Below are 13950 nucleotides of genomic sequence, written 5' to 3'. Positions count from 1 at the left end.
ATGTAGAATATCCACTTTTGACGTTTACGTTTCTGAACAAAACGTATTAAAATTGTGTGCAATGTAAGAGTTGTGAACCAGTTTGTCCATTTTATAGATAGAAATAATTCATCCCTGGATGCTCATTGGTCTAAATGGAAATAATAATGGATACGTCCAAAATACCTCTTCCATTCGCCGAACATACTACACGTATGAGCATGCAGACTATTGAAAATACACACAGTGTTACACCAGGTGTATGATTTCAGTTAGTTAAATAAAATGATTTCCACAAATGTTATATTCTAATTAATTTAGCGGCCATTGTAGACACGTCTGGGTATTGCTAAAGGTATAGCGGGCATGTATCCATTACGTACGTCTTTGCCTATTCTATAAATCACATATTAGGGACACAGCAGAGCTTTCTCTACTATGCATGGTGGGAATTGTACGATTTCACTAAGGATAGGGGAAACTAACATATGTGTTTAAAAGTGTTGCTGGAGGACTTCTTGGAAGAAACTGACAGCAGAAAAGACCCCCTGCTGAATCCCGAACTCTTATGTATACTTCCATATTTAAACTTTTATATGTGAGGTTTTTGCTGTGTTAAAGGAACAATTTAAATATACACAAAACTGGCATTCATTAATTTATTTACCAATTGGAGAGACTATCAATGTCTTGAACCTGTAAGTGAAAGAATTTAAATGAAACCGACACAGGAAAAGCATAAGAATTTTCCCTAAAAGCAGAGTCAGAAATATACCGCGTTCTGTGGCTGTACTACAGTAAGTACTCGAGCAGCCGCAGGAAGGGGCGGTCTCGAGTATGACTTCCGGTGTATACAGGGACGAGCTGCCAGCTCTCTGCAGCGAGTGCTGGAGGTGGCCATGCTTCTACTGCTGGGAAGCATCTTCCTGACCTTGCTGCTCGTGGCGTCCGCCCGCTTATACTTAGTGCTGCGAGACCGGAAGCAGCATGGGAAGGCAGGGACTGTCAGTCTGCTTGTGGTGGCGGGATCCGGTGAGTCTTTTTCCCAGTGCTGACGCTGCAAACAGTGCCCCGGAAGTACTAGCTAAACAGTCATGAACTTCGGCTGCTTCGCCCATTGATTCCTGACCAGGCAGCAGGGTCTTTTTCTCAGCAGCTGAGTCACTGCACTCTAATAATCTTTTTACTCGCAAAAAGCCTGCACCATAGTTTGCCAGACTCTGAACGAGGACGTCTTTTAATTCACTATGATTCACGATATTCAGAGATTAACCAGTTTATTGAGAACTGCTAAATTAGTAGATTGTTTATGTGTGACGTTTTCAGACCAGCTTTAAAACGGAAGGATCGCAACTTTTTAAAGCCAAAAATGGCTTTATTTTGTCTGTCTCCCGCCTGAAATTGCCTCTCCTTCAATAGAAATCGATGGAGGAAATTCATTCTCCCGATTACCTTTTTTACAAATCATGTTGGCATGTATGCATTTTATATTTGTATCCTGCTTCTTTGTGACATTACCACATCCTGTATGCGTAACACTTTGAATGACACCCTCAAGCTGAGAACAGCACTCAGCTATTCACAAAATATTTTTATTTTCCCGTTTTGTATTAGAATGTAATAATCTAGCGCGAGACTGTAAGCTGTTTTACTATACATTCTAAGATGGTAGGATTGGAGGAGGTCCTTTACCGCTTTAGTTCATCTATTAACATGCAACTTCTGTACCTGCGAGATGTACTTATATATTCTGCCCTGCTGCAGAAGTCTTGAGTCCTGCCGCCAGCCTTCTGTTGTGACATGTGCATCCTAGCGACGGGAGAAACCCCCAAACCAAGGTCTGACACCCTACTGCAAGTTTCCTTTTACTGACACCCTATAGTATATTGTCTGTAATGGATTCCCTAAAGTATGTATCTCTTAATAAAACTCATATCAGGTGAAGCAGCGCGCTCCATGAACTATGACACACCTTAGATGTGTGTGAAAAATGTTTGCTCATAAGACATGCATATCACAATATAGCAACCCTTCATAGGCACCATACGCACTAACATTAAAGCTTCACTTATACACAATTTAAACCCAACAAATAACACACCCCTCTTTTATTCTCCACAACTGTAAGCCCCCTCAAGAAGTTTTCTCAGCCCCTACTACTCAGCATCTTAGCCTACTACTACTCTATTAGCCTTCTGAATGAACTGTGGCAACCCACCCTAACCAGAACTGATCCACGACCATCCACGCTTCTGTCCAAACACAGTCTCTAAACCTGCCTCTCTGAAAAAGCCTTGGTAGAGATTTTTTTCTGGCCCTCCCCTTACCTCAACTTCCCCACCAACAATGTTTCCAAACTGTCATTCATCTGCTACAGTTACAGCTCCCATCACCATCATCAAAAGGTGAACCCCATCCTCACAAAATAACTCCTTCCCCTCAACTTAATTTCAGAATAGACCTTCCTGCAGAAATTCCCCATTTCACAGTTCAATTTACTCCTTGCTTTATCAGTTGCTGCTGGCTTCCTTGTCCTTCGCTACTTCCATCTCGGAATCAACTCAGTTCACATCATAGACGACCAGACCACAACCTCTTTACCTCTCACAAGACCTTTTCGATATCTTTCAACAATGCTAAACTTTCTTTTTGGTGCCCCCAATCATTTACCCCCCAGTGAGCTAACAGCACATCTGGGCAACCTCAGTGTTAAAACAGCTTTCCCAATGTGAATAGCAACTCACTCCATCTCATCCTGCATTTTCACACCCCTTTATTTGTACTTTCAAGTTGTCAAATCCCAACTACCTCTGAAAATGACTTTTCTCTGCCTAACAGTCTGCCCATTCTATGAAAGAGTATCCACATATGCACACTGAAATGAAAACCTTCTGCCTTCCTGTTACTCAACCTGAAAAAACAATCGGCAACAAGAGTATGTTATGGCCCACCTATATCTCGCGAAATCCACTCTGGGTGCACATAACGTCTATGCCATTCAGATTTACTTCTCTCCAGCTTACAGGTCATCTTTTCCAAAACATCCTCTCACTCCCACTTCCATCACCACCCTGTTCTAAACAAATAAATTCCAAATTCATCTGCCTACAAATGGAACCATCTGAACTCTTTTCTCAACATTGTTAGCAGCGTACAGCTCAATATTCTGGGCCGTTTCCTGTACCTAAATTTCAAATCACCCATATTCTCAAACCAGCACAACTATTAACAGGACACACTTCCACAAGAGGGTATTTCTTCAGAACCACCAACTTACCTCCCTTCCTTTGATCTGTCTTAGGTTGTCTCATAAAAAACATCTATCATGTTGCCCTTGTCAAACACTTCACACCTGCGTAAACCACTTTCCTCCCCTACACCCAGAAACTGACAGTATAAAAGCCCAGAAGAACAACCATACCATCGTCTTGGATAAACATCTTCTGCATCATTCTCACACACCTTCAATGCAGGTACCAGCCGCAGCAACAACCTTATGTTTTTTTTACTCCTGCCCTTCTCCCGTGTCAGCCTTCCAAATTGTCTTCACCATTTCTCCAGCTTACGGATTGTATCTTCAAAACAACTGACTATAAAATGCTATTCCTGCCAGTATACCTCCAAAAGACACTGGCAACTAACCTCTCTCAATCAGTGGTTTAACAAAGTTAACAATGTTATCTCTGCATACTTCACTGCCTCCACCTTCCAGCCTCTGCCTCTTCACTACTGACTCCAAGACCTCTGCTCATGCCTGACTGTAGGAAATCTGTCTTTCCTGTGTGGTTACCCCATATTTCTTGCCTTTTGCTGGACCCTATATTTTTGCTAGCGTTAGACCTTTATGCACTTTAACTATGCTAATGAGTGGTATCTGTGCTCCCCTTTAAACTTTTTTGAATTGACATATTCCTAATTTGTATATTTACCTTACATATAAGTCCCTAGTATATGGTACAAAATGGACCAGGGCCTGTAAGGTAAGTGTCACTAATGGACTGTATCACCTATTGTGCCATCCACGACAGTGTGAAACATGGCTTCAGGCATACTATTATAGCATGACTGTGGCAGTTTAAACACAGCAGTTCGACATGTGAAAATCAACCGCTTTGACAGGTCAACACCTCCCTTTAAATATTAATAAGCCGCCCCATGGAGGTCGTGTCTACCACAAGGCAGGGTGCATGTTACTTAAAAGTAAGGCATGTACAAATGTAATGTTAACATGTCCTTCCAGTGATGGTAAACATCGTTTACCACGCAAGCGATAGAACGCATGCCATTACAACGCGGTCACTACAACGACCGTATTGTTACATCGCATACCATTACAACACAAGTTGTTACAACAACTTGCTGTAAGTGGCAGAAGGTGTTGGATTTTAAATCCAACACCTTCCCCACTGTTGCACAGGCTGGAGTTGGAATAGTAAATTATACTCTTCCAACATCCATGCACCCCCCTACAGCAAGTCGTTGTAATGACTTGCATTGTAATGGTATGCGATGTAACAATGCGGTCGTTGTAATGACTGCGTTGTAATGGCATGCATTCTAAACGCATGCGTTGCAACGTGGCCTATTCAGTGATTATCATCCAAAAGCTGTTTTTCATTGTGGCAGGCCTAACTGTCTTATGTAGAAAACCAGAGTACAGATTAAAAATTCGAATACTGACTATCTGAAAAGAGTCTAGCCAGAAAAAGTAATTCAAAAATATTTTTAATGGCTATTAAAAATCCCATTCATTGTTGAAGTCATTCAAAGATCCCTCCCCTGTTGCATGCAAATGTTAGCTGACCCCTTCGTGGTGTCCTTTCTTTGTCCCCGTAGCCAGGCAGTTTCCAATCCTAGTGGGCCGCTATTTGACATTACTGTGTCAAATCCTGATTGAATGTCAGATCCTGCTTGACGGTTCTGCTGGGTTTTGTATATAACACTAAGAGCACACTTGAAAGGCAGGGAAACAGGATGCTAAAACAGTTCTTGTGTAGGCATTGTCTGGTTGCTGAAAACCCTACTTTTGTTTTACCTGACTTCTGGGTCTGGGTTTATTATGGGTACAGTGACTGCTCAAAACTGGAGTTTAGAGTTAATGTTGGAAGTCACTAGGTTTACCATAGTACACTCCCCACACATGCCTCCAGCCATCAAACCTAGTGTCGCTGAAGACTTCTGGCACCTTAAAAGTGCCCAAAGTGGGTTTTGTTGACCTGGGAACTTTTACCCCATTGATTATGGCATGCCCAGGAGTCATTCCAACCCTCTAGCTCGTGGAATACATAAATGTGGCACCTCCAGGCACCCACTCCAGAACTCACCTGGACCTGAGGAAGATCAGAAGAAGACTGAACCTGCTGTCTGAGTCCCGAGAAGAGCTCTTAAAGGACTGCACCTGCTCTTCATTGTACCTAGGACAAAGACATGGACTGCAAGGGTCATAAGACTGACACCTGTTAAAGCGACAGAGACACATCAAGCTACAAGAGGCATTTTTCTGCAACTAGTCAGCTGAACAATGGCAACTCTCCTGGACTTGACCATGAAGTTTGGCCTTTGACACCCTGCGAGTCTCTAAGTACCTCCCTTGATGTCCTGGGGGGCTTTAGAAGTGTTCTCCTGGGATGGATTGAGATTTAGGGGACTATAGCTAGAAAGAAGAATCTTTGACCGGGACAAACCTGGTTGGTGTATCCGTCCCTCCTTCCATCACGGTCAGCGTCATATTGCATCTAGGTCCAGGTTACCGCCACCATTGGCTATCATTAACACTTTATTCTTCTTGGTGCTATTACTTCTTAAAACTTTAAAAAATCATCTCTCTGTGTCCCTTATTGGATATTTTTCATTTTGGAGTCCTTTTGTTTATTGAATTATACTGTCTTTTTAATTTGGTTTAAGATATTTGTCTTTCATTTCAACTTTATTATTATTTTGGTACTGCATAAATACGTTACACTTTGTCCTACGTTAAGTCTATATGTTTTGCGCCATAGCTACCAGTGGATTGAGCTCAGGTTAATTTAGTAACTCTTCGCCCTGACAAGGCTGTGATTATTCCTCAGGGTGGGCAGTCACAACATCAAAAAAGAATATTTTTTTTTTGCACTGATAGTAAGACTTCCTATTGGATAAAGTCAAAGAACCTTCAATTAAGATAATAATTCTCTGTTGCATATCTTCGATAACTCCTCTTGCAATGGTGTTGAGGTCTTTGCCCGCTCTGCTCCCGGAGCAATACCACAAAATCTCCACCACTGCGAACAAGACAGCGCATCCACAATATAGTTGTCAAATCCCTGTACATGCTTTGCTCTGAATGTAATATTGTAATTTTTGCAGTGTGTCTCTTTACACGTTCACTTCTGCTAGGTTGTCCACATTAAAAGATACTCTTGTGTTTCTCAAAGGACCGCCCCACAAAAACCAAAGCTACATCAAGGCGAAAAATTCCAAGAAAGCAATGTTCTGTCCCCCTTCTTTCCATGCAGCTTGCCACTCCTGCGCACACCACTTTCCCTTCCAAAACTGATGCCACTAGCTGCACCAGAGTGATTTTGGATGAACCATTCTACTCCCTGTACCACACCTTTCAATGGTCTGTCATTGTACTTTTCCAAAAAAGTCTTCAAAATCTGTTTCACCCCTGCCTGTGCTGTGGCAAGCCATGTCCTGACAATGCCAATCCCAGCCACCTACAAAACACCCTCCCTGCCTTTACACATAGCGGGTAAATGTTAAGTGTCCCAGCAGTGTCACTTTTTTTCTTTGCAACATCTCCTCTAACAACAGCAGCAACTACCCTCTCTTCTCTTACAGCAACTTAGCTTCCCTCGCCACTTAGAGTCTTAATTCCCAAAAAGGTCAGTACTCTCTTGGGCCTCACTGTTTCCTCTGGAGTTAGGTGGCATCCTATGTCCTGCAACAGTTTCTAACAACACTCAATATCCTCGTCTACACTGCAGGACCCTCCAAATCCACAAACAAGAAATCATCTTAATAATGTGTAACTCAGAAAACCCCAGATGTAAACTCAAACAATCACTGTAAAAAGAAACTAACCTTTTTAAAAAGGACGCAAGAAATGGAGCAGCCTCATAGCAACGATTTGTCTACAAAGAACCAACCTCCAAACTGCATATCCTACAACTCATGATCATCCAGATGCAATGCCAAGAGCCAGAATTCAAATTTGCTATTGCTCTTTGCCATGTTTGCCCCCACTTCTGCATCTCTCACAAATTCGAAAACAACTTCCACTGACGCATACTTCACAGAAGTCAGTGCTGCCAAAATAAAGTAATTTTATCAAAGAGCCCTCCAGCCAGGATGGGTGCTGAATTAGCCTAAACGTGTTTTTCCTTTCTTGGGCACTTCTCCTATTGATATTCCAATCAAACTGTCCAATAACCATATGCCAAACAGGCCCTCCATACTGCCCTTTCCTACCTCTTTCATCGGCTTATTTCACACCAGAATGTTTTTTGGCTGGATGTAAGTTCCCATCCCAATGTGCTAACTGCGGACCATCATAACTCAGCCTGAAACCAATATTAAAACTTTGCATCCCGTGTCTTCTCATACCATTGCAACCAACACCTTAGTCAATCCAGCTTAACTGGTGTAAGAGCATTTTCCCCTCTGTCGTCCCCTTGTAAATGTTGTGCCTGACATGGCCTTCTTGTTCTCCTTGCCCTGCTCTCATTGTACTGATGCAGTGTGTGAGGAGGTGCTTGCCTCGCATTTCGAGCAATCATACCAAAACTTGCCATATTCCCTACTTTAGAATCACTTGTTGTAGCCTAACATGGGTATACCTCTGTGGAAATCAAAGGGAGGCTGCTTGCCATATGCCATGGGTGCAAGTCATCCACTGCAGCTATAGATAGGTATCCTGCTTGCCCCTCTTTCCTTCCACATCATCCTGCAGTCTTGCCTTGAACTCTTTACTGTATCTCACCCGTGTTAGCCCACTAAACGTTATCTGAGCTTTTCTTGTTATGTTCATAATTTTAAAAGAGCAACAGAATGCTAAGGGTACTTTTGACAAAATACACTTGTGTATATCAACAAACATGCTTTCCGGTTCTCGGCGGTCACTGGGACCCTAGAGCATCTAGCTAATTCAAACTCCTCCTTTTTAGATACTCCTTTAGCTCTGACCTCATTATGAAGCAATTTAAATACCTAAATATGTTCATCCTTCCATATTGGGTGTTTTTGTCACCATTATTAAGTGAGACCCCAAGGGCTTACTCACACATGTAAGGCAATGTTTAGTTTCACCTCTTTATTCCCCTTTTTTTCCTTTTCCGCCCCATCCTCACTTTTAACTACCTTCATCCCGGTCCACAAATCATCTTTTCCTGTATAATCACTATCTAATTTACCTCATTTCCTGTATCTTGATCTGAAACATACTTACCCTTCTTCAAGCTCGCTTCCTTTAAACATTCCACCCTCCACTCTCAAAATCAATAGACTGCACACCAAAAGAGACCTTTTTAACGTTTTACTTCTTACCTGGCCTTAAGGTTGAGCCTGCACCAAAGCCATCTATTGAGCCATGGTTTTCCATCCCTCCTCACACTGTGCTTGTGGTCTCTCCTCAGTGGGTGCACACCTCTAAAGAGCCTCTCAGATCGATCAATCAATCAATCAGGGGCTTGTACAGCAAAACTACTCACCCATGAGGGTCTCAAGGCACTGGGGGGGGGGAGCGGGGGGCTGCAGGTCCCTCTGGGTGTAGGATCATTCAAAGAACCAGGCCTTGAGGTCCTTCTTGAATTGGGTCAGCGACGTGAAATGCCTGAGGTGGAGGGGCAGGGTTTTCCAGGGCCTGGTGGCTAGGTAGGAGAATGAGCTTCTACTGGTTTTGGTCTTGTGGATCCTGGGGACGGAGGCTTGGGCGAGTTGTGCGGAACAGAGTTGTCTGGCGGGTACGTGGAATACGAGGTGGTGGTTCAGGTATGCTGGTCCTTTGTCGTGGAGAGCTTTCTAGGCATGTCTGAGGAGCTTGAAGGTGTTTCTCTTGTTGACTTGGAGCCAGTGGAGTTGTCGGAGGAGTTGCGTGATGTGGCTGCGGTGTGGGATGTCGAGGACCAGTCTGGCAGTGGCGTTTTGGACGTTCTGTAGTTTCTTGAGCTGTTTCTGGGTGACGCCATCTTAGAGTACGTTGCCGTAGTCTTGTCTGCTGGTGATGAGTACATGGGTAACCATCTCTCTGGATTCTCTGTGGATCCATCTGAACGTCTTTTGAAGCAGGCGGAGCAAGTGGAAGCAGTTTGAGGAAACTGCATTGATTTGGCGGTTCATTGTGAGCGATGAGTCCAGTATGATGCCGAGGTTGCGAGTGTGGTCCGTCGGAGTGGGAGGGGGTCCCAGAGCGGCTGGCCACCAAGAGTTGTCTCAGGCTGAAGGGGAGGGTCCCAGGATGAGTACTACGGTCTTGTCCGAGTTAAGCTTGAGGCAGCTGTCTTTCATCCAGGTGGCAATGGACTTCATTCTGCTGTGGAAGTTGGTTCTGGCGGTTGTGGACTTTTGTTGGTGAGGGAGAGGATCAGCTGGGTGGTGTAGGAGATGATGTTGAGTCTGTGGCTTCTGACGACGGCTGTGAGGGGGGGCCATGTGGACGTTGAAGAGGGTGGGGCTCAGGGAGGAGCCCTGAGGCACCCCACAGCTGATCTCTGTAGGTTCTGAAAGGGACGGGGGTAGTTGGACTCGCTGAGTCCAGCTGGTGAGGAAGGAGTGGATCCAGTCCAGTGCCTTGTCACAGATGCCAGCGTCGTGGAGTCTCGTGATTAGAGTGCGGTGGGAGACGGTGTCGAAGGTGGCCGATAGGTCAAATAGGATGAGGGCTGCAGTCTCACCCTGGTCTTAGAGGGAGTGGATGTTGGCGGTGGCGGCGATGAGTGCAGTCTCCGTGCTGTGGTTGCTTTGGAAGCCTTCTTGGGAGTTGTCCAGGACATGGTTCACTTCTATGAAGGCGGAGAGTTGGGCGTTGATGGCCTTCTCGATGACCCTGGCTGCAAAGGGAAGGAGGGAGATGGGTCTTCAAGTTCTTGAGGTCTGTCGGGTCTGAGGACGGCTTCTTCATCAGGGGGTTGATCTCGGCATGTTTCCGGTCGTCGGGGAAGGTGGCGGTTTCGATGGAGCAATTGATGGTGCGGTGAAGCTGGGGGGCGCTGGCGGTGGCTACTCTGTGGGCAAGGATCCAACAGGGCTCCTGAGTGGATGCTCTTTATTGTCTTGAGTGTATCCTCTATTGTGAGCTGGGTCAAGCAGAGCATGGTCTGTTGTGGTGCGGCGTGGTTGCGTGCGGTAGTGGCGGGTGTAGTAGCAGGGTGTACAGTGTCGAAGCTGTGGTAGGTCTGTCTGATCTTGTATTGGAAGAAGGTGCCGAGTTTGTTGCAGATATCTTGGGAGGTGGGGACATCTGTGGTCTCACTGTTGGGCCTGTCGATCTCCTTGATGATGGCAGGGTTCTGTTTTGTTGTGTGTGCTGGTGCTGATTCTGTCTTAGACGGCCATTTTCTTTGTAGTTTTGTGGAGGAGGTGGTGTGCATTGAAGGCGGACTCAAAGGTAGCGTGGGTTTCCGGGGTCTTGTTGTTCTTGCATCTCTTCTCGAGTCGTCTGCAGGTGTGTCTGGACTCATGGAGGGCAGGAGTGAACCAGGTGACTTTCTTGGAGTGTTGCTTGCTTGGTCATTCTTTGAGGGGTGCGAGAGTGTCGGCGCAGTCAGATCTTGAAGGGAATATTACTTTGTGTGGGAAATCGCCTACTTTCCCCCAAACTTTGCATGCATAGGACTCCACCTTCCCAGGGGTCTTAACTTTCAACCCTTTTGCTTTCTTAATTTTACTTCTCTGGGATTAGCAGGCTGTAGAGCTATTGCCACACCCACCTCAGATAAACTGACACATGACCCATGCCTGTCCCAATATCCCCGGCCTCAAAAGATCCACACCGCCTGGTTCCCTTAATGCCACCAGCACCTCTAACAGCCTCTCACTGCCACTAGAGTATGCCCTTACCCTTCCCTCCCTTTACCTACGCACCTGGGCTGGATACCTGACGAGGAGAGGGTATTATGAGTGTAGGTACAGTGGGGAGGTACTACAGTTTACATGACCAACTGGGCAGCCAGTCGAAAGTGGTGGCACAGCTCAATACAAGGACATAATGTGGACCAATGTGAAGAAAGCAAGCAGTCAAAGGCAGAGAAGCATTAAAAATCATAAAAATGTTACTAGACCTGCAGGTATAGTGACTTGAATATTCTACTCATCCTAACTGTAATGCACTTGACCCATAAACTGGTCCAAATTGTGTGATCCTAGGCAAAGATTTTTTTTCATAATGAGCTTTTTCTTTATTATTAAATATGTGATTTGTTCATGTCTACTGTACAAAAACTCTTATGTTTGATTTAATAGACTAAATGTTTGCACCACGTATAATAAAAATCTAGCCCACATAAAAGGTACACATGACTACTCATTTGCCTCTTGGATTATTAATAGCATTGTCATCAGGGCGAGTGCAGGAATGTTTCTCAGTTTATGTTTAAAAACTCTCCTTTTTAATAGTTATATTACTAAAGCATGCTGTGGTAGCGCACTGTCATTTACAGACCGTGCATTTCCATTGAAATGGCCACCAACTTTCCCACTGACATACAGTTTTACTGATAAAACTATATAGCATACAAACGATTATGGGGAAATTGGGTGTCAGCAAATATTTATCATTTCCACATCACCAAGTATAGTGTTCTGCTTTGTTTTGATCCTATTAAAGTATTTGTGTCTATCACACATCAGAATAAAAAAAACTGTTTTCCCAACTACTGAAATATATTTTGAAATATTTGTACAGTTCCCTTAGAAGGTATATAAATGTTTTTTTTTAGAAAACAACTGATGTCCCATAGCCTTTATTTGCACATAACTTGAGTGGCAGACAGTGCACTTTACTTTTCTTGCTCTGACTGCAAAGTTAGGGTATTTTGTAACACTATCTCCAGGTTAAAATAAGGAACAATCTGTAAGAAGACATAAGCTGACATCTGACCTCTGTCTTTGAATGCACTGCAAATGTAACCAGATTTAAAGCCATCTTTATATAATTCTTTTATTGGTTTTAATTTTAAGAACACCTGATCTTTGTTAGTTGGGCCAGTAGTCCCTAAAAATAGCTCACCCTGATAACATCTGACCGAGTGGGCGAGGAGATTTCTTGAGACCTGGTTATGAGCATGGACGGGCAACAAAAGTAAATGTTTCTGGGGCCAGATGTCACATCTTTCCCTTAAGGATACAACATTAAAGCAGAAATGCAGTTTGGAATTGCACAAACACATTTCCAGTTTCTATATTAAAAAAAATACATCTAGTGTGGTCTGCCTTGTACGCTTACGTACCTTGGTTTTGAAAAACGTTTTTGCGGAATTTGAGGAAAAATCCTAGTTTATTTCAGTGGTTATCTGCTCTACAATCTGCTCTCTGTGAGGATGTTAATACATGGTATTGAATGCCTGGCCAAGCCTCTGGCCACATCCTACAACCAGTGGCCATACAGTCATGCACTGGGCCTTTGGCTGTGTACAGTAGGGGTCGGTGCATGACCTGGCCTTTGAAAAACACTAGCTCCAAACCCTGTACATTTATGGGTCACTAAATAGAACCATATAGTTGTGGTTTATGCCTAGTTTCCAGTAGATTTAGCCTATGTAACACTGACCTACTTGATAGGTCTGGTTTCAATATTATTATTTTTTTTAAATGTTTTTATTTTGGTTTTTACAATACGAAATGAGTGACATCCACATTTATATAATATATAACCCCATGACATCATAGTTAACATAGTGCATAATCCCTTCAATGCTTTATATTTGCAATGAGATAGTACATCCAGACTGTCCTTCCCATCCATATCTGCCTTCAATGGGTACCCACTTCCTCAGCGCGGCAGTGTTTAGGAACCAGCTCCCCCTTGATTTCTTCAACAATCAAAAGTTTAATAAGATGCTACTTACTTCTCCTAGCTCAGACCGTTATGTTCTCTCCTTCTGCCCCATACTCTATTAAAGTGTTTTGGGCATCTTCTGCTGTCATAAACCATTATATCTGCCTCCATACACATATCCATGCCTATGAGCCATTGTAAGTTGGTTGGCAAGTTAGACCTACCTCAGAGCATGGCCCTCTTGGCTAGCATAAAGCCGAAATGACAGAACAGGAGTTGAGCACGTGGGATCTCAACATCAAAGAGGATTCCCAGTAGGATAAACTGTAGTATTGCGGGGATGAAGGCATCGAGAATAGCTTCTAGTTCTTTGACAATGTCTTCAGGCCAGGACCCAGCAATACAGGGGCTGTCCCAGAGCGTGTGTTTAAAAGTGTGCCAGCGCACCCCATACCGCAAACAGTGTGGGTTCGCAGCCCTTCCCACTTGGTGCAGTTGGTTTCTGTTATAGTAAATCCTATGCAGGACTTTTAATTGTATCAGTCTTTATTTTGATTTGATAGTTATTTCGTTAGGATGCTTTAGGGCCGCCTCCCAATCCGCATCCTCCATGGGGGTTGCGTTTCTTTCTCAGGTATCCCTGAGTTTTATGAGTGTGGTTGGTTTGTTATTTATTATGGTGAAACATGTTAGTGAGACTACCTTATTAAACCTCTCTTCGCTGAATATCTTTTTTCAAAAGGGCTGTAATCTGGAACCTTAATCCAATCTATTCTGCCTGCGTATAATGCATTGGTTTTAGTATTCTTGAACAATGGATACCACAAGCCTATGGAAAGGAAGGCAATAAGAAGAAAGACGTGAAGGGAATATTCTAATTTTTAACAAGAACAGGCTGGTCTAAAACGAGCATTGTATGATTGTGTTTGTTTGTGTCACTTTACCGTTTTAAAACAGAACACTCTCTTCTTGCTTTTCTTTTTTAAATTTGACAGGGC

The 13950-nt window shown here is 43.7% G+C and overlaps 1 protein-coding gene across 1 annotated transcript in view; it reads left to right on the top strand.

Annotated features, from left to right (window-relative positions):
* The first annotated feature begins 806 nt into the window (after nucleotides 1–806).
* ALG14 (ALG14 UDP-N-acetylglucosaminyltransferase subunit) overlaps nucleotides 807–13950 on the top strand; it is a 260079-nt gene continuing 246935 nt past the window's right edge. The window contains exon 1 of the mRNA XM_085601494.1: nucleotides 807–1011. Coding sequence (XP_085457620.1) covers nucleotides 879–1011 — 133 coding nt within the window. The 5' untranslated portion in view covers nucleotides 807–878. The remainder of the gene's footprint in view (nucleotides 1012–13950) is intronic.

This window comes from Triturus cristatus, chromosome 4_2 (assembly GCF_964204655.1).
Source record: "Triturus cristatus chromosome 4_2, aTriCri1.1, whole genome shotgun sequence".
Classification (NCBI taxonomy): domain Eukaryota; kingdom Metazoa; phylum Chordata; class Amphibia; order Caudata; family Salamandridae; genus Triturus; species Triturus cristatus.
This window is presented reverse-complemented; position numbering and strand designations above follow the sequence as displayed.